General features: G+C 48.4%; 1 protein-coding gene across 3 annotated transcripts; it reads left to right on the top strand.

Moving 5' to 3' along the window:
• Positions 1 to 488: 488 nt before the first annotated feature.
• Positions 489 to 25,159, top strand: TFAP2E (transcription factor AP-2 epsilon). 3 transcript variants are annotated; one of them, XM_029571439.1, is made up of 8 exons: positions 489 to 619; positions 725 to 1,180; positions 1,839 to 1,893; positions 4,712 to 4,747; positions 15,291 to 15,519; positions 18,638 to 18,756; positions 22,852 to 22,993; positions 23,974 to 25,159. In XM_029571439.1, exons 1-8 carry the CDS (start codon positions 593 to 595, stop codon positions 24,260 to 24,262), a joined length of 1,353 nt encoding a protein of 450 aa, XP_029427299.1. In that variant the 5' UTR covers positions 489 to 592; the 3' UTR covers positions 24,263 to 25,159. The 3 variants fall into 3 exon arrangements, with proteins under 3 accessions (XP_029427299.1, XP_029427301.1, XP_029427300.1); XM_029571441.1 differs by having other exon boundaries at positions 22,852 to 23,046; positions 23,974 to 24,060; XM_029571440.1 differs by lacking the exon at positions 4,712 to 4,747.
• The last annotated feature ends 771 nt before the right edge of the window (positions 25,160 to 25,930 follow it).

Here is a 25,930-nt window from a genome sequence, read left to right as displayed (position 1 = left end):
TATTGAGGCGTCAGCTTTCCAGGACACAGTCCATTTCGTCAGATGCAAGTGGACTCCGTGGTGGAAAGCTCATCCCTCAATAAATTGCTTAGTCTATAAGGTGCCTGTCATTTTTTGCTGTCCCTCGGAAGACTTCTCACTTTTGCTTTGCAGACCTGGAGATTTTCCTGCACATTTTGCCTTTCCAGAATGAGTTGTAAAGGTTTTCGGCTGGTTGGGTGCAGGGCTGGGCCGGGCAGCTGGTCACCGGAGTGGGAGCGTTTCAAACGCCCCTGCCGGGGCCGGAGCCGGACTCTCGGATTCGGGGTCTGCTTGCATTTCTTAGGCGACGTCAAGACGAAGGCAACGAAACGAAGCCGACGCAAAGCTCCCTTCGCACAGAGTCTCCGAGCCGGCTGCTCCTTTAAGGCGCGCTCCCGGCGCCCGCCGCGCGCTCCCGGCGCTATAAGTGGAGCGCATGGCAGCGCTTTGGGCTCAGAGGGCCGAGGACTGGCAGCCGGGAGGACGCAGCCCTGCCATGGCGCGGAGACTGTAGGGATTGCCTTGGGTGACACTCGGGCCCCTTCCGCGGGGCCCCCCGCGCACGGCCCAGATGTTGGTCCACACTTACTCGGCCATGGTAAGTTGGCAGAGCGGAGGGGCTGCGAGTGGGAGCGCAGCGGGGCCGATGCGCGCGCAGTCCGCCCCTAACTTGGCACCGCTCTCTGCTTCTTCCCGGTTCTAGGAGCGCGCCGAGGGACTGAACGGGACGTCCGGCGGAGGGCGGCTGGCCCAGCTCTCCTCCCTGAATCAGAGCGCCTACTCCGCGGCGCCCCCTCTCTGCCACACCCCGGCCTCCGACTTCCAGCCGCCCTACTTCCCCCCTCCGTACCCGCAGCCTCCCCTGCCCTACTCGCAGAGCCAGGACCCCGGCTACCCGCACCTGGGCGACCCCTACGGCAGCCTGAGCTCCATGCACCAGCACCAGCAGCCGGCCTGGCCCCCGCAGCGGGCCCGGCAGGAGGAGGCGGCGGCGGCGGGGCTGCTGGCCCACTCCCACCGGGCGCTCAGCCTGGATCCGCGCAGGGACTATGCCGGGGCGCCCCGCCTGCTGCACGGCCTGGGGGACGGCGGGCACGGCCTGGGCGAGGTGCCCCTGGGGCTGCACGGACTGGCGCACCACAGCGTGGAGGACCTGCAGGTAGGTGGGACGTGAGCGCGGGCACAGCCTCCCGGCGATGCGCAGTCTGGGCTGAAGGGGCAGAGTGCGCGGGCACTGCAGCCCTGCATGACTGCAACTTTTGGGGCTCCCAAAGGCAAGGAGTGAGAAAGCTGCTTAGCCTAGGACCCCTGAAATGATTTTGAAACAAGCTACAAAAAAAGGCCAACTCTGCAAACAAACTTCCTGCATCCAAGATTATTCATTAAAATATTTGGCAGGATTTTAGGGAAAGATATTTGCAAAAAAAAACAAAACACAACAACCCCAAAGATTTATTGGAAATGAGTCGCATTTCTCGTTTGGACTTTGCAGAAAACGCAAACTTTATTTTTTTTAATAGTAAAAGAATTGCTTTGACGGAGCAACTTTTTTTAATATTATTGTAAGAAATAAAAATGGTTAAAGAGCAAAACGATTGCAAGTTGCTTAAGGCCGCTTGCGGTGCTCGGGCTGTGAGTTGCGCGTGCACATTTAAGGCTGTGAAAGGCTCATTTCTGGGAGGGAGAAGCGCAGCTTTCTGCGGACTCCCGCACAGCACAGCCCACGGGCTCACATTTAGGGGACGCGCAGGGGCCACGCATTGTGAAATTTGCAGCTGGCGGGGCGCGCACTTTAATCTCGCCCTCTGTGCTTTCAGGCTGCGGATGACGGCTCCGGGATGACTCTGCTGGACCAGTCTGTGATCAAGAAAGGTAAAAGAAGCCGAGCACGAAGAGGGCTGAGGGAGGGAGGGAGAACCCGAGGGGGCGGAGAGAAATGTCCGGACACTTTGCCCATCCGAGCTGGCCCAGAGGGTCTCTCACCGGGACCCCTGCGACGTTTCCTACTAAAACTAATTCCCGGAGGAAGGGGGGGGGGGGGGCACGGCGGCGGCGGGGCCCTGCAGGGAGAGAGGAAAGCCCTGCAGTGTTCAAGCGACCGGGACTGCTTGGCAGGAAGAAAAGCCAAGTTTGCATCCAAGGCGCCGGAGCTCCGTGCGGTGGCCACCGGCAGCTCCTAACTTACCCTTTTCTGCTCCGGGGGGGGGGGGGGGGGGGGGCTACTCCAGCTCCTGCCCCTGCCCCTGCCCAATGCTTTGTGTTGTGGGTCTGTGTGTGGAGCAGAGGAGGGAGAGCAACAAATACAATCCGTGCCTCCGTCTAAAGAACCCGAGCGCTGCACGTCCAGGACCCGTGCAAAGGGCATTCCGGGGCAATAAGGACCTGTGCAAAGGGCATTCCGGGGCAATAAGGACCTGTGCAAAGGGCATTCCGGGGCAATAAGCCAGGAGAGGCAGAAACCCAACATAGGGGGGGGGGGGGGGGGGGGGGGAGGTGCACTCATTGTGCTACTTCGGCTTAAATAAGACGCTTTGAGGCTGGACTGGAAAGTGCACAAGAAGACAATTAGGGCATCAATTAGCCAAATCTGTAACGCGCAAGGGCCAAGGACCGCTAGAGACGTGCGATGCGCTCCGCTCACCCACCCACCCACACAGGCACCTGCAGTGTCCTGGGGGGCAGTGATGGGTGACAAATAGCGTTAATAATGGAGCCGATCGGAGGATGGGCTTTAATCTCACTTTACTGCCCGGCACATCCAGCCCTGCCTGCAACCTGCCCATCCCAGGCAGACCCTGGGCCGGGGGCAAATCCCCGCCTTTAGAAAGACTTCGGGGCCTCAGCCTGCGCTTGCATTTACAACCTGGTGACATAGCAGAGGTTCCTGCAGTCTGCCCAGCAAGCGCCGCTCCCTGCAGCTCTGGGTGCATTTTAAACCCTTAGGATCCTATTTCCACAGCTTTCTCGCAGGCGCCAGGGTGCAGCAGGGCTCCTGGGGACCGAGCCCAGCGGTTCCCAGTGCAAGAAGAGAACAGCCCGGGTTATTAGGCAGCTGCAGCGGGGGCGAGCGGCAGCTCTGCTTCCAGCTAAATTAATTGTCACACTTTTTTTTTGGTTCGTCGTGTAACAGAGGGGTTAATTTACCAAGGGCAGGACTTTCTATCTCTTTGCAGACTCTTCCCTGGAGATATAAAATAGTGTAATATTTTTCCTGATTTTTAGCGGGGAGGACACAGACACACACCCCCCCAATACAAGTGAGGCGAATAGCATTGCCGGTGCTGGGAACCATCCATGCCCCTTATAATTCGTATTTCACAACTGCTAAAGTAGTTTATCTCACTGTAAAAAAAATAAATATGTAAGAATGAAATAGCCAATTTCAGCTGGGAATTTTAGACTTTTAGCAGATGGCTTCCAATGCAGGTTTCTTCTCTGAGCACCAGTTTTATTCCCCGCGGCTTTTAAGCAGCCCAAGTCCTGCCGATCCTTCGCCTGGAAGCGAAGTCACTTCGTGCACTTCTGCTCTGAAGTTCGTTTTCACGGGACCAGGTCACCAGCCTGTGGCCCAAATCCCAGTCCCTGGCGCCTAACTCCTCAGCCAGGAGCATTTGGAGAAAAGGCTAAAATGGTTTACATTCTGCTAGAAAAAAAAATATTTTTAAATTCCGCTCGCTTCAAAGCCACCGCAAAGAACTGAGTATTTTTTAACAATTTATTTCAAATGTAGATAAATGTATTTTTCGCTCTACAATTCAAACCATTAAACCAATTTAGTTACAAGTAAGACATAAAATCTGTCTGTCTAGTCTTTGTGTAGGCTTCTGTCTGTTTCCCCCTTTAATATACAGAGGATGATAAATATTTCTCTCTCTTCATTTTTAATAGGCTGCTAAAATATAAATCTTGCTTGCTTCCTAGGCGGGATTTTTTTTTTCTGTGTTCTTTTGAATTTGAGAGAAAAAAAATTATATAACCTTTGCAACTGCTACTGCCACCGAAAGCCATCGTTTTATGAATTGTTTTAAGCACAAAAAATAGCTGCAAACTGAGCGGTGTCACGAAGACAGAAAGCGGGAGGAGAGCGAGTCTGTCCCCTGATAGAAGAGAAAAGCTTTTCCATAATATCCGCTTTAGTTTTGGTTTTGGCTTTTTAATACCTGTTCAACACGCCGAGCCTTAAAGCCCTCTGGTTAGGATAACTCAGCTCTGTAAAATATTATTCTAATAAAGCTTTCAGCGCCCGGTTATTGAGAGCATTTGTAACAAGACAGATTTATGGCGCAGCCCGATCACGCGTATGAAATATTTAAACCTCCTGGACGTTTGCATGCAGCCTGCAATGTGCGGGGTTCCCAGCCGCTCCCAGGCGAAGATTAAAATCAGACTGGAAGCGCAGTGCGGGGCCCCCTCAAATGAACGGGCACTTTCTGGCTCTGTCCCGTGCGCGTGCAGCAAGGCAAAGGGGGAAAGTGACTTCCACGGGAAAAGCAACAACGAAATAAGCAACTGCGCGGGCGCTGGGCTGAGCACATTCTGGGGGCTCCTCGGGGCGCTGGCCGGGGGAACTCGAGACCCTGTTGTTATGCGATGTGAATTGTTTTTCCCTGCACCCCCAGACGGGGGAAAGTGTTTGATGGTAGAAGGACTCTGGCTCCACTTATAGCCCTGCTTGTTTTTTCTTTCCTAGATTTATGGCTTCTTGGACGATATCTCTCCCATAAATGTAGGTATGACTGCTCCTCTGCTGGCCCGGGCTGCCGGCGCTCGCTTAGCTTGTGTAACTCCTCGCTTTCTGCTACTAACGCAGACCTCTTAGCCAGAAAGGCTTTGCTTTTTTTGTTTCTGGTTCTCCAGCTGCCCCCCAGCCCTCGGAGCTCCGTCCCAGGTTAGCCCAGGCCACCGGGGTGACTTGTCCAGCCCCAGCAGCAGCAGCGGCTTCCGGCGCCTCCTTTCTCCAGCCCTGATCTGGGGGTGTGGGGGGGGACTGGCTGCGTCCACTTGCCACGGCCCGTTAGTTTGTCGCCCAGTGCCCTCCCTCGCCGTTTCCATGGGGTAATTGCTACTCTCGGCAGCAGTAATTAAGGGGCCGTCGGATCCCTTCGGACTTGTTGCATCAGCTTCTCACTCGTCTCTCCTGGCTGAGAGGTTTTAATTGCACGCACTTATTTGCTCTGTAAATACAGTTTGACTGGCAGCCTCTGCGAGAAAAACAATCAGGACCCGAACTGCACCCGCACCCGCACGGACTCCGAAAGCCCTGGAGTGAGGCTTTGGGAAAGGGCGCTCCAGGCCGGGTCAGGGCCGCCAAGTTTACGTGGCCTTTTCTCGGGGCTTGCCCCGTTCTTTCTTCAGTTCTGATACTGATTGTTTCGCTTGTTTAATAAGTTAAAAAAAAATATTTTATAACAAGCATTGAAAAAAAAATGCAGTCGCATTCAGAACACACACACTGAGAGTCGCCTTCAGCATTAGGTGAAGAGGTGGCTAAAAAGCCAAATTAGTAGCAAGAAACCCAAAAGGGAAGGCTAAATGTTGTTGAATGCGCAGTGACAGCGCAGGCAGGGTAAAGCTGCTCAGTGGTGAGTGAGGAGCCTGCGCTCGCTCCCCCTGCACGGGGACGCAGGAAACGTTGGGAGGCTGGGATAGCTTTGGCGATTGATTGATTGATTGATTGATTGCTTATAGTTAATTATTATCGTAGAAACACAAAGCGCCCTGGGTCTGTGCCCCGTGGGCGCTGACCCTGGCAATGAGCTGGGGACCGAGCCCGACCCCAGGACCTCCTGCAGGATCCCCCCTCCTGCTCACAATCCCCCGGATAGACTCAGGCATTCACAAGAACTCGCATTAGCCTTTTTTTCCAGCACAGGCTGGCCCGGTTCTGGTTGAAGCTGAAGCTTTGATTTTCCACGGAAAACGTGGGGTAAAAGCAGAAGGGTCAGTCTGTGGTTTCTGCCCCTAAATACCTACATAAGGATGCGGCGAGCCCCCCCCCCCCCCCCACTCACACTCACACTCACACGCAGAGCCTGCCGTCCTCACAATCCCTATCACCCCCTGCTTCTAAAGAGGGGCCCAAGTTTGGGCTCCGTGGCTTTTAGGAGCGCAGGCTCGGCAGTCCCTGGGCGGCTCTGTCCCCATCCTCCTGCAGTCGGAGAGCTGCCTATTCCCCTTTGCACAAAAGAAATAAATCAATTACAGAAGAAGGAGAGCGGAGGAGGTTGAGCTGAGGGACCTGCGCCAGCCCTGGGGGTAAGGAGGGTTTACTCCCTGTTAATGGGGGGGGGGGGGATCATCTCCTCCTCCAGGAAGGAAAATCGTATTAGACGGCCACATTCAGGGTTAGACGTCCAATCCAAGGCAGCCTGAAATGGTTTTCTCAGACTGCAAACCCTGCTGGATTCTACTTTCCAGGACTTTATAAACGGGGAGAAGTTGTTATTGAGGGTGGGGGCAGCCGATCACCAGGCAGTGTCTCCTTCACTCAGGGCACTGCAGACTCCAGGGCAATCTGACCTCTCTGCTGCAGAGACCGCTCTTGCTCTAGAGGGCTGGGGGAGCTTATCCTGCCTGTCTGCCTGTCTGTCTACTCTTTAATAACTTTTCAACTCTTCGTCACCCCTGACTCACACTTTTCATGGCTCTGGTACTTAAAATCCCTGTTTCTTTCTCTTTCTAGCAGGGAACTGGGTCAGTTAAGTTGTAACCTCCGAGTCCAGAGCACCTTGTGATAGCGCTGAGCATTCTGCAAGCTGTCCTGCTATTGATTATTAGCAGTCACAATTGATTATTGATTATTAGCAGTCACAACCGTATGCAAATACAGCAAAGAAGGGAATTGGACAGAATGGCATTGCTGAGCTCTGAAGGGGCTCCGCATTGGTGCCCGCTCTGTGCATGCCATGGGTCATCTCTAGTGCCCTTTAGCACCCCAATTCTTCTGAAAAGTGGCTCCTCCTGTGGCTGAAAGGAAGGCGGATCATTAACCGCCGAACATGAACAAAGTCTTGTAGGTCTAGCCCAAGGGCAGCGGTCACAACTTCCCTAGAGCTGCAGGAGCTCATGGACGGGCAGTGATTCCAGGGCCCCCAGACCCTCCAACGCCTGCACCCATTGACAGGGGAGGGGACCGGAGCCAAAAGAGAGGGAGCCCGGGCCCCTAAGCACCAGCTGTGGCTACACCTCCGGTTGAAATACTTAGAAACTTGCAGTCAGCATTGCCTGTGTAACGTTTCTTAGGGCAAGCAGTGACAAGCTCTGTGTATCAGGTGCTCCCTTTGGAGCCCCTGAAAGCAGCCACATTTGTTGCGGTGTCACACAGAACAGTAATTGATTGATCCATGCTGTGTGTGATGCAACAATCTTTCTCCTGGCCCCTACAGTCACTGCAGGCTCCTTCCAGCTGATTCTTCCAGTGCTATCACAGTCCAGTGAGTGTGTGTGTGCATGTAACAAACTCTCTCCAGTACAATCACAGCCATTTCTCTGCATTGATTCCTCTAGTGCTATCATAGTGCAGCGTATGTGTGTAGCAGAAACTCTCTTACAGGGTAATGTCTCCAAAGGGGCTTGTTTTGCACATACCCTGACAGGGATGAATCTCACTCCTTTGCCAGGGTATGTTGGGTACAATCCTCAATCTCTCAAATTTAATTGCTAATGCTTACCTCAGTATTTGCATTGTACCAAAGAGAGCCTTCTCCTGGGGATCATAGGAGTAATATTGTAGGCAGCATATCAAGATGCACACAGAGGTTCTTTTTAATCAGGTCTGTGGCACCCAATTCAATTGGGACTAGTTCTCTATCTCCGTGCCACACAGCCTTCTCCTTCCATCTGTCTCCTCTAGTGATTTAGGGTTTGTAGTGAAATATAAAATGACCTGAGACAACCGGTGCAAGTCCTAGTTTTGATAGAATCCATTTCCTAGGTATTGAGAAATAACTTCTCATTTAAAAGAATCAGTACTAAAATGAAATGGACCTCACTCCCCTAATCAGCCTTAATCTAGTTTCTCCTTCCTTCTGGGCTTCTTGTTTAATTATATGTAGTTCAAAATTCCTCTGGTTATCAAGGGTTGGAATCATGACAGCGCTTGTACAGAAAGCCAAGCTCCTCCTCCTTATTCTTATAAATGATGTGATGTCACTTCCTGCTTTGTGCTATTTGATTGCATCAAGTAGACAATATTATTGGAAAAATTCCATCAGCAAAGAAGGATGAAGCTTTGTTGTCCCTGTGGTGTGCACTCTGTACAGGACATGAGGAGATTGTTTGCTCTTTTTGGACGACAAAGAAGGAATTCTGAGAGGAAGGTCGTGCAAGCTCCCAGGGTGTGCAAGGGCGTGTCTAATGCATTCTGCTTTCCATGCTGTCCTATTGGAGTCTAGACTGCAGTCTTCAGCTCCAGTCCAGAGGGCCAGAAACAGATCTTTGGGATAACCAAAATTATAACAATGAATCCGGTTCTTGGACTCAATGTATGCAGGCAAAGCCAGACCTCTTTGCAGCCCTCCCGACCCAGAGTTGAATGAATGTCTTCTGTTAATGTTTGATTGGCAAATCACCAAAAGCAGCTCTCAAATTGCTTAAATCCAGAATAAAAAATAAACCATGAGCATAGAAAACCCAATAGCCCTGGTCCTCTATTTCAAAGCAGTGCTGAGCACAGTTTTACATTTGTAGGAGCAGCACCATGGCAGCTGAATACACCATCTGTATGCTGAAGCTTAACTTGGTCCACTTTTATATAGTTTTATGTTTTTCAATCACAAAAGGAAACATTAGTAGAGACGACTCCAGTTTAGAGCATATATGAGGGAGCAGAATAATCGTTCAGATGAAATACTGCAAAACTGGCCATACTTAGCTTTCATATATCAGAATTAAAGGCCACCCCACATGGATCCATGTTTCAGAGTAAGTCTGCTTCAGGAGGATTTAAATCCTTTAGGAAGCTCACTTTAGAGACTTGAAATGCTATACGAATTGACTGACCACGAGTGAGTTTTCTAAAGGATTTAAATCCTCCTGAAGCAGACTTACTCTGAAACATGGATCCATGTGGGGTGGCCTTTAATTCTGATATATGAAAGCTAAGTATGGCCAGTTTTGCAGTATTTCATCTGAACGATTATTCTGCTCCCTCATATATGCTCTAAACTGGAGTCGTCTCTACTAATGTTTCCTTTTGTGATTGAAAAACATAAAACTATATAAAAGTGGACCAAGTTAAGCTTCAGCATACAGATGGTGTATTCAGCTGCCATGGTGCTGCTCCTACAAATGTAAAACTGTGCTCAGCACTGCTTTGAAATAGAGGACCAGGGCTATTGTTTTTTTTTGTATGTTCAATGTTTGACTCCAGGATCCCGTTCTGTCCATGATCCATGCTCTGTGGCTTGGACTGGGATGACTATTCATTTGAGCTTGGGCCGGGCCAGGGATTGAAGTGATGGGGAGCTGCAGTTGGGCTTTCAGATATTCAGCTGCTTGCTTAACCTGTTCACTATACTGTCAGTACTCAGACATGGTGACGTAATTGAGAGCCAGTGTGAGTGAGTGTGAGCGAGCCTGCGTATGCATGTATGTATGTGTGTGTGTGTGTGTGTGTGAGAGCCTGTGAGAGTTAGAGAAAATTTGTACACAAAAACAATCCCCACCCCTACACTAATCCATGACCATCTCAGGGTAACTGGAAATCAAAAATTCCCAGGTATGGAGAGCGGGGGAGTTTTTCTATCCTTATTAATTTTAATTATCAAGTAATATTTGATGTCTTATGTTTTGAAATATGTTATTGGTATTTGGAAAATTGTTCTGGGTTTGTAATTACTAGATGTTCTACTCATCAGCTTTTTTTGAAATTTTAATTCTTTTCATTAGTATGGCTTTACTATTTTGTCTGATTTATATTTCCTGATTTTGTTTGTTTTATGAGGAATGCTGATGTTTGTTTTTCCATTGTTGCACTGCATACAGAATCTGACTTGTTGTGGGTTCCAGTTCAGTTTGTCTACAGATTTCTATTTATGCTTTATGCTTTCTTTATGCTCTCTTTACTCTGCTTATGGTGAGGGTCTATCTATATTCTGCATGCGCAGTTTCTTGTAAGGATCTGTAGCAGTCAGGCTTGGTAAAATAATTGCAGTGTTGCTTTTTCATAGATAGGGTTTTTACTCTTTGAATTCTGGCATTTAGTGCTGTATTGATATGGGAAGTTTACGATATTGATTGTAATTCAGTTTACCCATGGCTTTCTGAGGGCCAAGCCCACACCCACCATGTGTTACAACAGGCTCAATAGCATATGGGTTCTGAGTGTATTTTTTGCAGGGTTTTCTGGTTGGCACCATAGCAGTTCATGTGAATATAAAATACATGTTTTAAGTAACATTTTTACATTAGAAGACTGTACTTTGTCCATTTTCATGTAAAATCTGTTATTATAGATGCATAACTTTTTAATTCTGTGTATGAGAAGGGTGTGATGGGGGGGGCACGAGGCTGTAAGGTTCTCCAAGGGTGCTTAACACCCTTGCACTGGCCCTGAGGACCTTCCTTGTGATAGCACAGCGGAGTCAGCAGTGTTTGAGACCCAGAGAACAGGCAGCTCTGCAGTAGGGTGTGGGAACCTGCCTTTCCAGACATGCTCAAGGTGGCTAGCAGCATAATTAAAGAAATACTTAACATCAGTAAACATCGGAGCCCCTGCTTTGCACTGATTTATTAAATGGAATTATGAGCTCATTAATGCTAAACAGTCTCTACAACACACATCTTCATTTTAACTTTGTAATTATTTTAGAGGTCCAACAGTGTTGCAATATTTTGACAGAAAAATAGAAGGTGCAAACATGGCTAAGAATAGTCTTTATTCCCTGCACCGTGTAATACAGCGAGATAGGAGGGCTAGAAACACCTGGGGATGGTCCTTATTCCCTGCCCCGTGTGAATCATCGCCACAGGAAGGCTGGAAATGCCTGGGGAGGTTTGCTTCATGTCTTGTATAGGGATGACACTGGGACCTTCGCCAGCTCAGACGTAAAGATACTATATACTCTTTGCCAAAAATGAAACAAGAGTTGGTGCCTCCTAAATGAATAAAGCCTGACCCACAAATCACACTAAGCTAATTTGCATATTTGTGTGGCACAGGCCTCTGATTGTACCCCACAGGCAGACATCACATTCTCTTGCATCTACTGAACTTTAATAGAAACAGATTAGATACACTAGGGGTGCCTGCTTTGGTTAACCCTGTGTAATTCCTATCTATCCTCTAATGACCCGTCAAGCATTTGGGATCAAGAAAACCAGCAAGGTAGATTTATTTATAACTTTTATATACCGACATTCAAATGAATATCACATCGGTTTACATTCAACAGGGGTAACAACTTAAGTGAAGGACCGGAAAAATAAAAGTTACATCTAACAGGGGTTTCAGAGGAACCGGGAAGAGGAAGGAAAGATAGGAAGAGCTAGAGAGAGAAGATAAGTGGGTAGATTACCCGGATCCTGCTCCACTTGATATGCTGCAAGTTCTGATCAGAGCTGCCCAAAGCACTGCTCAGTTTTGGCACCACTGTAGAGACAGGATAAGTACAGCTTCATGTCTATCTTCCCTACTAATAACTCTGACTGTCTCTTAAGAGCATCAATAAACAATGCAACATGACACTGTGGAATGGCTGAAGGCTTCAAACTGGACAGGAAAGCATGACTGGACATGAGAGGGACATTATAGTGACAAATCGGGCCAAAGGTCCATGCAGTTTAGCCTCACACCCCTGGAACTGTTGTCTTGGATGCTTTGACTACTGGCTGCATTTGTTGACATCAGAAGCATATTGCACAGTTTGGCATGCTTGGATATGTATTGCCAGAAGAGTCAGAATGCAGGGCAGGAGTGAGGTGCATTGGCAGAGCTAAATGGGGGTATCAGTAGTGGAATAGCAGAGGGTAATGCAGGGCAGGAGTGAGATGCATTGGCATTATGAAGGCTGTAATGTGTTAACATCATGTTTTCCTTTTAATTCCATCATCGAGAGTCAGCTATTGTGAAGTTTATAAATTGGGGATGAGATACAGTAAATTCCCTCCCTCCCCAAGCCTCAAACTATTTTTGCCTTTCTCAGTCTCTTGCTTCACTGCAGAGCAAATCCCTGGGCTCGGAGCTCTTTACCCAAAAGTGATGGTGACGTGGAGGTTAAGGAGACAGCCTGCTATTTATGTATCTCAGCTCCTACTGTCCTGCTAGCTCTCTCCCCCACACATTCTCTTTGGTTTTCAGGACCAGCTGGGCTCTTGGACCCTATTTTGTTGCTAGTCTCTTTCATCAAACTGAGGCTTTCCTTGGGAAACTCCCTCCGCTCCTATCACTGCCTAGAGAAGCATCTTAACCTTTCCTCTTCTCACCAGCTGCCAGGTGATCCAATGTTTGGGAGGTTCAGTCCTGCTGGTTTGACCTCCTCCTAGTGCATTCTGGTACTTATAGTACTGAATTCCTTTGGAAGAAGCAGGACTACAAATCCCAGAAGGCATTGCGACGGAAGTCCAAAACTCAGGTTTGAGCAAATACAAGCAGCTGTGAACCAGATGCCAAGGAAAAGGACACCCACTGCCCCTGCCACAGCAAACCCAATTCTCTCCTGCAGCTTCTGGCTGGAAAAACGTCAATGTTTCCAGTAGTCCCATTCTGCTGTGGTTGTCCAGTAAAGCAGTAAATGGAGTGGAAAGTAAATCTGAAGCTGATAGCATCAGCTTATAGGAAAAGCAACTTTCCTGATGTCAGCTCCAAAAGCTTCAGTCTCGGTCATGGTGAAACTTTATGGTGCACTAACCAGACTATTAAAGAGATTTTTAACTATTAAATGGAGCAGACAAGAGCTGGAAGTCATAGGCCACTTAAAAAAAAAATCAAATCCTCTTTTACAAAGCGAGGCCATCTGCAGGGACCGACTTTACAGTCATTTTAACAAGGAGAAAGAGTCTCCTTGGTCGGTGGTGGGTTGATTTTCTTTTTAAGTAATTTGCTGTTTTAAACAAACTACTTTTGCTAGAACCATTGTTGTGCCTTCTCTGCCCTCCAGGCTGGGTTTATTCCAGGTTAGATCCTTGTTTCTTTGGTCTGCTCTTCTAATAACAAGGAGGAAAGTTTTCATTAGGCTGCCCTGGGCGTCAGGCCTTGGCTGTTTGTGCTCGAGTCAGGCTGAGCAGGCTCTGGTTTTGCCCCAGTGCATCTAAGGCAGCGGTGACCAACTTGGGTCTTCCAGAGCTGCAAACTCATCTGGTTTTTAGGATATCTTCAATGCATATGCAGGAGACTGATCTGCATGCACAGCCTACATTATATGCAAATCCACCTCATGCATATTCATTGGGGATATCCTGAAAACCAGACCTGTTGGTTGCCCCTGGTCTATGGACCTGTACATCTAATTTTTCTAGGAAAAGTGGGAGATAAGACTCTGAGAAGTAACTGAGGCCATTCAAACTGGCTAGAAAATAGGCTTGCTGACAGAAACATGGGTATTGGGTTGCATTTTTTAAAGGCCTTGGAACTCTGTTCCAGTTTTGGTGGTCCCCTGATATAAATTTAGGTCTTAGGTTGCGTCAAAGGGTTTTTGCCCAGTTATAAGTATTTTCTTGGGCGTGCCAAAGCTACCGAGGATTTGCAGGGAGACTATTGGCCCTTCCTGGTTTTTGAGGTTACATCTCAATGCATTGTGGTATCTGCAGTCCCCACTGCTTCTTGTCAATCAGCACTACAGCTATGAATAGGCATGAGTGGATTTGCATATGATGGAGGCAGTGCATGCATGCAGATCAGTCTCATGCATATTCATTGAAGATATCCTAAAAACCAGATCAGTTTGCAGCTCTGGAAGACCTAAAGATGCACTGGGGCAAAACCAGAGCCGCTCAGCCTGACTCGGGGCTGATGTCAATAAGGCAGGACTAGTCAATAGATAGAAAGTGACTGAGCTGGCAGGTCTGCTGCCACATTCACGCCACCTTTTCTAATATTCATATTTAACTATTAGCTTTATGTAATCCGCTTGGAAGTGCCAGAAAAGTGGAAAATAAATCAAATAAATAAATACATGGTAATAAAATTCTTTGGTGGGATTTGCACAGTTCCTGAGACTCATATGAACACTGTCTCTTCCCTAAATAAAACAAAAGGCTGAGCAGATAAATCACAGAACTTTAAAATGGACTAGAACAAGGCTTACACTCAACGCTGACATGTTTTAGTTCAAACATGCTCTTTTACAGTTTCCAGTAGTTTTAAGGCAGGGAAGGTAGTCTTAGGGAAAAAGCAATATCTCCTTTTTGAAGTTTAATTTGAATTGAAGGTGAAGAGTGGCAAGCATACACTAGAGGCTTTAAAAGCAACTGAGAGGGCCTGGAGATAGCCTTCGGATAGTCCCATTAGCAAATAAAAGTGCGATGCGTGTTCAGCATGGCAAGGACCAGCTTTACATGAGGAATGCCTGACGTTGACATTCCCTGAAGGGACTCTTCAAGAAACCTAACAGATGGACAGACGGATGGACTCCTCCTTCCTTCGTTTCATTCCTCTCCTTTTAGCCTCATCTCTACCCAACTACTTTAACAAGACAAGAAATAAAATATAGCAGAGCAAAAAAGAAAGGAGATTTAGGAATAAGACAAAGCTGGGAGAGATGTTGATATTTGGGGGAATCTAAGCACCCAGCACTGAAGCCGGGGGAGCTGGGTGCTCTGCCAGATGTTTGTGCTGTGTGGGGATGTTATTAGTGCCCTTGCCAGCAGGAGATGGGCAGGAATTGGCTTCTCTCTCAAGCATTGACCAGAGGCTGGGGCGCTGCCACCTGCATCCCATAGCCCCAAGAGGGAGAACACAACTGAACTTCAGATGCACAAAGCGAGCTGCTGGATGGATTGAGTCCAGAGGTTGATCCTTAAAAGTCTAAGTGACTGCCAGAGCAACATTGAATGTGGGGGCTGTAGGAAGGTCCCGATTGGAGTCTCTCTCTGGTTTTGGGGACAAAAGTGAGTGCTCTGCAGTTTCCTAAAGGGTCCTGTGAGGGCAGGTCAGTTATTTCCAGGCTCGATCCCTTTAAGCAATGGATAATCGGGGCTCTGGAGGCCCTCCTGCTGCCTCTTTCCAAATGATATTCTTTGGGTGTGCAACTCTGCTTTGAATTTATTTGTGGTGAAACAGCTTTGGTTTGAACCCCGCGATGAACTCACTTCACTTCTCTCTCTTATTTCAGTGCCCATTCCCTCCAAACAGAATGGCAGCGCCATATCCTCCCTCTCCATGAACAAAGAGAGCCTGATCGGAGGGGTTTCCAATCCCAACGAGGTGTTCTGCTCGGTCCCCGGCCGCCTCTCTCTTCTCAGCTCCACCTCCAAATACAAAGTGACAGTGGGGGAAGTGCAGAGGAGGCTGTCGCCTCCCGAGTGTCTCAACGCCTCACTTCTTGGGGGCGTTCTCCGCAGGTGAGTGACGGACCAGGGCACCTGCAGGGCGCCAGAAGCTAAAGGGCAGGCCACATGCATGGCCCCTAGGGCAGCAACATTTTGCTAACATCTCCAACCAGTCCTGCGCTTGAGAATCCACCCAAAATATCTGCGCCTTTAGCACAACCTGAGGCTCTCCTGCGCTGTCCCTGGGAATGTGACCCTCACAGGTGAATGTTATGTATTCAGCGCCCAGTGGAATAAGATGCGAGTAAGAAGTGTGCGCTGAGCTTCCGCACTTGCTTTCCTTACTCACACCCACAAAAAGAGCTCACGGTATGTTAATGCGCGCTGACCCATACAGAGGCGTACAAAAATCCCACAGGTTCAGCCTCTGCCCCTCTCTGTATTGGGAAGCAGAAGCTAATGCTTTGGTTTAAGCTGGGATTTGCATGAAGGGGCACTAGTTTGTGTGCGGAGTTTTACTATTTTATTTATTTATTTTTAAATATTTATCTGTCGCATCGTCTGAAATTCTGAGCGGCTCACAATAAAACATAGAAATTAATTTAAAAATTGCAATAAATACAATTCAATATTTAAACAACAATATTAAAATAATGTAAATAAAGAGAGAGTATATAAATTAAAATAAATTTGTCAAAATACAAGAATGTACATACATAAATAATAAAAAAAATGTACATACAAATAAACACTAGCATCAGTTATTACTGCTATATAAAATTTGTAAAAGAATAATAACTCAAACGAGTTTTAAGCTACCTTTTAAATGCCTTAGTACATTCCAGCTTGCATAACTTTAGAGGTAACTTATTCCCTAACTCTGCTCCTGCAACAGATAGTACTTTATCCCTGGAATCTACTAATGTTTGTGACACTGATTTTGTGTGCTGAGCTGCTTGTTACATTGAGAGTAAAGCTGCTCACACAAAAATGTGCACAACCGAGTGCACCTTACTCCAGGTTGGTAGGGGTCAGGGAATAGGGTAATCATTAAGATTGGGATGAAGGAGAAACCTGCTCACTTCCCAGTCACATTGCAGTGAAAGACTTTGCAGATCGCAGATCATGCACGTGAGCCCGGTGAAGGTATCGAGTTCCCCAGGGAACATCCTGCACACATCTCCTTTAATTTCAGAGATGCCCCAAAGCACAACTCACGGGAAGGCGTTTGAGGCTGGGGCTGGAGACATTACTTCATTCCCTACCAGGACGCAGAATGTGCAAGTGTGAACTGCAGAGCAGGCTTCTGCCTAACCTCAGTCTGGGGCTCTGGAAGTATTCAACAATGAGAACGTTAGAGATGTCAATATATTCCGAGTAAAAGAGAAACTTGCAGAACCTAGTCTTTCTGCCTTTATGGTAATATTATCAAATCATTTGTTGTAGACTCTCTTTAATAAAAGACTTCCAAACCTGTCCTGGAGACTCTACAATGAATATGCACTGGAGCCCAAGCACATGCACATTTATCTCATACACGTTCATGATGGCTACCCTGGAAATGCAACTGGCTGTGAGGTCCCCAGGACAGGTCTGGGGAGCTGGACCTCACTCACTGCACAGGTGATGCCCTCCATATCCTGCTTCTCAACCCAGTCCTTTGTACAAACCCAGCCACTCAGATTTTCAGGATATCCACAATTAATATGGCAGAGAAAGGAGGCAGTGCATGCAAATCTCTCTCTGCAGATTCATCGTGGATAAACTCAACCAGTCTGGTTTTCAGGATATCCCAATTGACTGGGTTGAGAACCACTATTAGGGTTTCCAACTTTTCCATAGAGCAGGGGGCCTGGGGGAGGGGGCGGCCGTCTGTCTGTCCATCCCCCTTTCAAATCGAGAGTTGATCTTTTCCTAGGAAGATTCTGCCTGCCTCTCTTTGGGGCTCGATTTGACTCTCCTCTTCCTCTGCGACTCCCAGGAGAACCGCGCTAAGCAGCAGTAAGTGCCGCACAGCTGTGGGAGAGGCAGAGGAGGAGGAGAGTCAAACCGAGCCCCGAAAACAGGCGGGTGATTGGCGCGCTGCCAGGCTGTCACCACACACTGGCCCCTGGCCTTGCCTGACCGGGTTTTACAGCGTCCGGTTACCTTTGTAACCAGGGGCAGCTCTGTAATGAGGCAGGATGAGGCGGCTGCTTCAGGCGGCAGAATTTTGAGGCTGCAAAAAAATTGCCCCTCTCAGAACGCCACTGTGGCGTCCACCTCGCCCTGCCTGCCCCTGCTGACCCGGGCCGGCGGTGGCAGAAAAGAGGAGGGTCGCTGCCGTGGGCCTCCGCCGCCAGAGGCCAGGCCGGCGGCGTGGAGGAGGGAGGGACGGGGGCAAAGGGAAGCCACCTCGTCCCTCGCCTCGGGCAGCAGATTGCCTTGAGCCGCCCCTGCTTGTAACCGGACACTGTACAACAGGCTGCGAAACCGGGCTGTCCGGTTGAAAACTGGGCAGTCGGTCACCCCTAGTCCATGACCTGCATTTTCTTTCCAAGTATGTCCCAGTTTAGCGGAGCAAACGTTGTGACTTTGTGAAATGCGTTACAATCTGCAGCAAGGGCCTGGAGGGCCCCGAGGGGCCACCTTGTATGGAAAGGTGAGTGAAATAGTCCGACCTGAAGCAGACTGAGGGGGCTCGGACCTCCTTATTAAATGTTTGGTACTTGGAAACAGAACTGCAGGCAGATATTTCTGGTCTGCATGAAAATAAAATCCAGAGTCAGGCTGCCTTTCAGCAGCCAGCTCTGCCCCGCCACTGTCTCGACTGGTTTTCCCGACCTCGGGGCATCCCCTAGCAGCCCGGAGGCTCCAGGCAGGACCCAGCTCTTGGACCTCCCGGAGGCTCGGCCTCCGTAGCAGACGTTTCCTTCCAGGCAGGTTATCAGCTGCTGCTCCTCGCTTGTACGTTAGGGCCTCCAATAACGCGCTGTCGCATTCATTCACTGTTGTACACTGTATCCGAGGGTGGCCACCATTATTCTCCTCTCCCAGGGAAAAACAGAGGTCAGCTACGAATTCAAACTGGTTCCTTCTTTGTAGGGTGGAAATAAAGGGCAATGAACCAAAAAAATAAGGCAATACCTTTGTTATTGACTTAACAATACATTTCTTGACTTGCAACCAGACTGTTTTTTGTCTTTTCCAGGGCAAAATCGAAGAATGGCGGACGATGTTTAAGAGAGAGGCTGGAGAAGATAGGGCTGAATCTACCTGCAGGGAGACGCAAGGCTGCCAATGTCACCCTGCTGACCTCCCTGGTGGAAGGTAGGGGTTACTTCAATGTCACCCTGCTGACCTCCCTGGTGGAAGGTAGGGGTATTTCAATGTCACCCTGCTGACCTCCCTGGTGGAAGGTAGGGGTATTTCAGTGTCACCCTGCTGACCTCCCTGGTGGAAGGTAGGGGTTACTTCAATGTCACCCTGCTGACCTCCCTGGTGGAAGGTAGGGGTATTTCAGTGTCACCCTGCTGACCTCCCTGGTGGAAGGTAGGGGTTATTTCAGTGTCACCCTGCTGACCTCCCTGGTGGAAGGTAGGGGTTACTTCAATGTCACCCTGCTGACCTCCCTGGTGGAAGGTAGGGGTATTTCAAGGGCATTTGGCAATGGGAAAAGCAGGAGCCCTCTGCTGGCCAGAGCGGCTGGGGAACAGCCAGGAGTCTGCAGTCTTGGTGGGGGGGAGGAGGGATTTTCCCCGGAGGTTTACTTGGGGTGCTAGCATTTACTTTCGCTGTGTTAGGTCCCCTGGACCGAGAAGGAGAAGCCCCGAGTGGAAGGAGGCAGCGCGCCGAGCGGTGCCGCTCCACAAGCAAAGAAACTCCAGACAAAATGGGCTTGTGAGAAGTTAGCCTGGATTGCTCTTATGTCCCATTTAATATTATTTTGGATGTGCCTCCCGTCCAGTTTTTGGGACGACTGTGACGTTTGCCCTTCTATTGAAGGCCTGCTTTCTGCAAGTGACACAACTCCTCCTCCTGGGTCAGGATCCCGGAGCTGATGATCCCTTCACAAGTAGGACATCCCCGTACAAAAGGATTCCCACTCCACAAAGCATTGTAGTGTGTGTGCCCTGGGTGTCTGTGGCAGCTGCCTGCACTTTGAATAGACACTCAGCCCTATTGTTGGCAGCAAATTAAATTAGCCGCTTCATTAGTTGCTTGAGGTTGGAAGGCTGATTTACATGCCAAAAAGAAAAGAAGAAAGCGCACATGTCACTTGCTGGGCCTGGCTGGGGAGGGTTTAGTCTGGAAGGGAGCTGGACCCTGTGTGTTACAGAGCAGTCTCTCCACCCCCAGGGAGGAGACCGCGGAGGGGGAGAGGGAGAATGTCCTGCTTGCCCCAGGGCACTGCCATCTGATTTTCCTGGAAATGGTTCGTGTAGGGCATTCTGGAAGCTCTGCTGTAGCTGCTGACCCTCGTCTGAAGGAAGGGATCTGCGTGGCCTGGAAAGCTCTCACGCAATTTTCTCCTTGCATAAATGCAATGTTGGTCCAGTAAAAGACGTCACAAACCATACCCATAGCACGGATGGAGACTGAAGCACTGCCCAGTACTGCATTTAGTTTGTCAAATCCTGAAGTGGGGGCTTAGGATCCTTTCTGTATAATCATTCCTTCATGGCTCACATCGCCTTTTCCTGTCTTGGCAGGCAGTGCTCCAGGCTCCCACACAGCAGGGACACATTGATTCTGTTAGTCTGAGAAAGTGAGTTCATTCTCTGAAGGCCCGGTGCTTCGGTTCATGTGTGTGAGCGCAGTGTCTTCACTCATGGGCATTGCACAGAAGGAGCCTGGCACGCCTGCTCCTTTCTCTGCTGGAACACAGGTTTTTCTGGGGCAGGTAGCAGGAATAACGACGACAGCACGTCCGTGCGTAGGTGAGAAACGCCTTCTCCTCGTCTGAGGGTGCACAGCTCTGGGCCAGCTGCTAGCGCGCTGCTAGTGCTCTCTTGGCTGCAGGCTCAGCTCTTCCACTCCTGGGTTTGGGGCAGCCCCTGAGGGAGGAAGCCGTAGTCAGCAGGCAACAGGAACACCAGAGCCCAAGAGGAGTTTTGGTGCTGCGAGGACTGGAAAGGGGGAAAAATGCACTCAGTACCACGTTAAATGACAGCAGAGAGAGACCAAAATTGCCCATGCAGTCTGCCCAGCAGTGTTGGCCTTGAATGGCCTGCTTTGAAAAACTTTGATCATTTTCACTATAGCAGGTTCCTACTTAAATTATTTGTATTTTGTCACAGTAGCAGCCATTAGCTTTCTCTCTTTTTTACTATTCCAGATTCATTATACATGTCTAGTGCTTTCTTCTTTGTTAGCTAATTGCCATTAATAATACTTTCTTAAGAATGTACAAGGGTCCATCAAGCCCAGTATCCTATTTCCAACAGTAGCTAATCCAGGTTACAAGTACCTGGCAAGTACCCAGACATTAAATAGATCCCATGCTGCTAATACTGGTAATAAGCAATGGCTATTCCCTTGATTAATGCAACTTGATTAATAGCAGTTTATGGACTTCCCTCCAGGAACCTTTTTTGAACCCAGCTACACTAACTGCCTTAACCACATCCTCTGGTAATGAATTCCAGAGCATAACTGTCCATTTAGTAAAAAAGAATTTTCTCCAATTAGTCTTAAATGTGCTACATGCCAACTTCATGGAGTGCCCCCTAGTCCTTGTATTATCTGAAAGAGTAAATAACTGATTCACATTTACCTGTTCTAGTCCTCTTATGATTTTAAACACCTCTATCATATCCCCCCTCAGCCGTCTCTTCTCCAAGCTGACAGCCCTAACCTCTTTAGCCTTTCCTCATAGGGGAATCATTACATCCCCTTTATCATCATTTTGGTCACCCTTCTCTGTACCTTCTCCATCGCAACTATATATATATATTTTTTTACATTATCTAGGTACACCAAATTTTTTATTGTCCTAGTTGATTGTTCTCTTAACTTATCCTTTAATCTATTTTATGCTTTTACTTTGCTAAATCACTGTTTTATTTTGTTATTGTAATAATTTGATTGTTGAACTGTATTTTATTATTTTCTTTTGTACATTGCTTTGACTTACTCATGAAAGGAAGGCGATTAATCAAGGCAAAAAAAAAAAAATGAAAGCGCAAAGCAGCAGGGAAAATTGCCAGGGGCAATAAACATACACGTCAAGCATTGTGCAGTGGGCAGAAGTGTGTAAAATCTCTGCTCATACAGCCCAAGTTTGACTTTCACCATCAGTGCCCATCTTCTTGCCAACTGCAGCTCCAAACATACTCAGCACCCCCTAAACAGAAAACAGATCTTCCCCATCAGGCTTGGGTGGAAGCAAACGCCATGGCTGCTTTCTCTGTGGGCACCACTAAGGATCCCGGCAGTCCCAAACAAGGCGATGCTGTCGTGCCTGGCCTCAGATTTCCCAGGCACGCTGGGCTGGGGGGGGTGCAGTGATTCTCAGAGCTAGGCTAATGCCATTAGGATGGATGATTTAATATGGACCAGGAGCGGGTGAAAACCAAATGAGTTGTGTCTGTCTGCAGTGGGGAGGGGGTATACAGGGCAATCAATTCCTATCAGCTCAGATTATTTCCAGGGGGTGCCTGCGGACTGATCGATTCATCAATAGGTGGGCACTGCTGTGCCATGATGGATGCTGGCTGCAAGGCCCTTAGGCACTTCAGTTTACCACTTCAATGTGGGGGACAAGAAACCTTCCCCTCCCCCGTCTCCTCATTAGAGAATAGATTTGATAAATGACCCCCTTGGATTTTAAATAAGTCATTCTTTCTCCTTCTGGTTGCACTGATGTGCCTGGGTATAAACTTGATTCCTTAATATCTTGTCCTCAGCCAGTGACGGGGGGGGGAGAAAAGCAAAGCTGAGCTACCAGCCTACTACATCATACCAGATACCGCGGCACTTATTATTTAGCAATTAAGTTTTATTAGTTTTGCAGGAGCTGATGTTACAGAAACATTGTCCCATCTCCCTCTGTGCTGGCAGTGTTTCATTTTTTTCGTAGAACGAATCAGAAACCGTTGCTTGTCTAAGGGCTTCATGCCGACATGGTTTAATTTTCTGCACAGTCAAACTGTAAATTTCATTTGAATGCAACTATTTGTTCCTTTTTAGATTGCGGTGAAGTGAGGATAATATTGATAGATATTTTTTCTCGCAGAATTTGACAGTCCTTTCAGCAGCTGACTTACTGTTAACTACAAGAAATTCTCTGCGGGCTGACGTGCAAGAGAATTAGTGCCGTGGTGGTGACTGCCCGGGAGAACCGTGTGTGTGGCTCCTATGTTGGAATATGGCTGGGTGGCATTCCTCAGGGGGCTTCCACTCTTGCTTCTGTCTCCTCTCCAGGGGAAGCCATCCATCTCGCCCGGGACTTTGGTTACGTGTGTGAGACGGAATTCCCTGCAAAGGCAGCGGCGGAATATCTGTGCCGCCAGCACTCTGACCCCGCGGAGCTCCATGCTAGGAAAAACATGCTACTGGCTACCAAGTGAGTGGGAGGGGCTGGCATGCCACAGACAGACGCTGTAGGAAAGACTCCAGGTTAGTTTTGCCTAGAATGTGAGCAGGTGCCAGCGGCAGAAAGGTGGCAGCAGCTCTGGCACGCCAGCTCTGTCCGGACCTGGCTTTTCTCTTTCCCCCATATGCTTTCATATTTTGACCCTTTATTTGTCATTGCCCCAGACTGCGCCCTGTGATCCTCTACCATGTCCTGCAGTACCAGATTAGCTAACGGAAATCCCATTTTCTGCGCGTCGTCTCAGAATTCTCCTAGAACGCAATCCAAATGCCTGCATTCTTTTCTTTACAGCTTGCTCTATGCAGTGTTTGCTTAGCTTTAAAGCTTATAACACCAAAAATCCTTTTTAGATATCTTCCATCTTCTGGGACCCAAGTGAGCACTACATGCTAACAGCAACCGTTTGACCGTTGAACATAGCATTCGCTCTACTTACTGCCTCACTGACTAGAGAACGGTCAAATGCATCACAACAAACAATATTTAGGGGCTCATGGAACAGCTTTGAGTATATTGTCATGTACCTCCAAAATTATTCTTTCTATACTCTGCGGTACTAAGAATGATAAAGAGGGCATTATACAGTACAGGGAATGCAGAGCCCTGTACAAAGCAGACGTGAACAATAGCTGACTGTGTTTGTGTAGCAGGTTAAGACACACAGCATCTACCGTGCTGCCATGCACGTCCATACAATCTCAGGGGGGTGGCAATGACAGGATGCAATACCCTCAGATGGGTGCTGCCAACTAATAGTGCATTACCAATGAACAGAATAGGAGAAGGGGATAGATAAGGTAAGAGGCGATGGGTGGGAGAGCACTGGAGAGCAACCTAAAGGAGTGTTGTGGAAGAGCTAGCACCAAAAATGCATCTTCAGGGAGGAGCCTGAATGGGTAACCAACTGCAGCCTTCTCACTTGCTTTCCTCTCCTCTGCTTCCCTCCTTAGGCAAATTTGCAAAGAGTTTGCAGACCTGCTGGCCCATGATCGCTCCCCCCTGGGAAACAGTCGTCCTTCACTGATCCTGGAGCCTGGGGTACAGAGCTGCCTCACCCACTTTAGCCTGATCACCCATGGCTTTGGAGGCCCAGCGCTCTGTGCGGCACTCACAGCCTTCCAGAACTACCTGGTGGAGTCGCTGAAGGGCCTGGATAAAATGTTCCTGAGCAGCACAGGCAACGGGCATGCAGCCGGAGACTCTAAAACCTCAGATAAGGACGTGAAGCATCGAAAATAACCCCCCTCCAAGTCCGAGAAGCCTGGTCCTCGGAGGGAAATATTTAAAACATGAGAGAGGCAAACGTAAACAACAACCAATCATGAAAATGCACAAAAGGCCCTGCCTTGTTTTTTGAGACTGGAAGAGGACTTAAATTGGAGCAAGGCCAAGGAAGAGCATCACGCGCAGCCGTGTGTAAAAGGCCCCGTCCAGAGCGAGGTCGAGCACAGAGATGAGCAAACAAGTCTTCAAATCCCTCTTTATTTAAGGCAAGATTAGAAGCAGATGGGGGTAGGGAAGGAAACAGAAAACCCAGCCACTAATGTCCAAGTTACACTTCCTGAATCGTGTTTATCTATTCTAGAAGTCGCCTGGAGGCGGATCTTCAGTGCTGGATCTCTTCACTGCCTTCCCTCTGCAGAGGACAAATAAAGGCTCTGGTGGAAGGCCAGGGTTGAACTCATCGTTGCCATCTAAACTCTGAAATTCTTTCAGTTTGGAACCCAGGCTGAGAAGCAGCTCGGGCAGCACTCAAGACTCGTTGTCCCTACAAACTGCACAATAGACGGGGAAGAGGACCGAACTGTTACAAATCCATGTAAATAATTATTTATGTGTAATTAAATCAAAGGTTTTAAAATGTCCAGTGCAAGTTATTTATATCTCAATGAATTGGGTTTCATATTTTTTGAAAGGCATCTAATCCATTTGGATTTTGTACTGTTTGGAATACAGAGGGACGTGCGCCTCTTCTGTAACGCTGTTGCACTAGTTTGGACTAGAGGATGCCACGGTCACTGCTGGGAGCCCAGCACAGTAACAGATTACAGGCCAGGAAGACGTGCACTGGTTTGGAAGCTCTACAAGAATAATGTCCACCTCCTTCTCTTAATAAACTTCTGTTTGTTTGAAGAATTCTCTTCTCACCCTTCTTTTGCAATGTTTGGTGCAAGGGGACCAGGCACCCCAGGTGTAGCTTCAGCTTCTTGGGCTACTCCCCTTATCTGAAATATTCATAAATAAACTCAAGAACAGGGGCCTTACCAGCGTAGGAACACACAATTTGCCAAAGCCTGATTTTCTGGGGGAAGGGCTTTTGAAAGTTGCCTAAACGCATGCCCAGCTGAAAGGGGACATGTGCTCGTTCCCTCCTTCAGAGAACTGGTGCAAATTCCACCAGCTTGGACCCCGAATACGGCACCGGGCACCCTGACTAACGCTAGGAATGGCAGTAACAGTGGCAATCAAGAAACAGATACAGTTTATAAATAAGAAATCCATGCTGCAGGGCTGTGCGTTCACGTCTTCCCTTTTGGCAGGTACACGCGTACCTGAAGTGCATAACTCATACTCTCCATTTGTCTCACGTGTACTAGAAAGTGGGCAAGGTACCTGCTGAAACAGAAGAGACAACTGCACAGCCCTATTAGACTCGGGCAGCTTAGGCTGAACAGTGATGGCTTCTTATTTCTACTAAACCATAAAACCAACTTCTAAATGTGTCACTTCAGTAACAGTGACGCACCTCCTTCCATTACCCGGCAGGCGAAGTAACACAAAACCCTGCAAAAAAAAAGTCACCCTGAACTTTTCTAGCAAACCTCCCACACTGAAACAGTGCTAACTCCAAGAACTCAAACAGCAACAATGCTACCTCCCAAAAGGTAGTACTGCACCTATTACACC

Source organism: Rhinatrema bivittatum, chromosome 11 (genome assembly GCF_901001135.1).
Source record: "Rhinatrema bivittatum chromosome 11, aRhiBiv1.1, whole genome shotgun sequence".
Classification (NCBI taxonomy): Eukaryota; Metazoa; Chordata; class Amphibia; order Gymnophiona; family Rhinatrematidae; genus Rhinatrema; species Rhinatrema bivittatum.
This window is presented reverse-complemented; position numbering and strand designations above follow the sequence as displayed.

What these genes read in the sequence shown, in the direction of transcription:
- TFAP2E (XM_029571439.1), top strand. Translation starts at nt 593, where the DNA reads ATGTTGGTCCACACTTACTCGGCCATG. An exon ending in TCCACACTTACTCGGCCATG is followed by an intron (nt 620 to 724) that starts GTAAGTTGGCAG and finishes TCCCGGTTCTAG; the next exon opens with GAGCGCGCCGAGGGACTGAA. An exon ending in ACAGCGTGGAGGACCTGCAG is followed by an intron (nt 1,181 to 1,838) that starts GTAGGTGGGACG and finishes CTGTGCTTTCAG; the next exon opens with GCTGCGGATGACGGCTCCGG.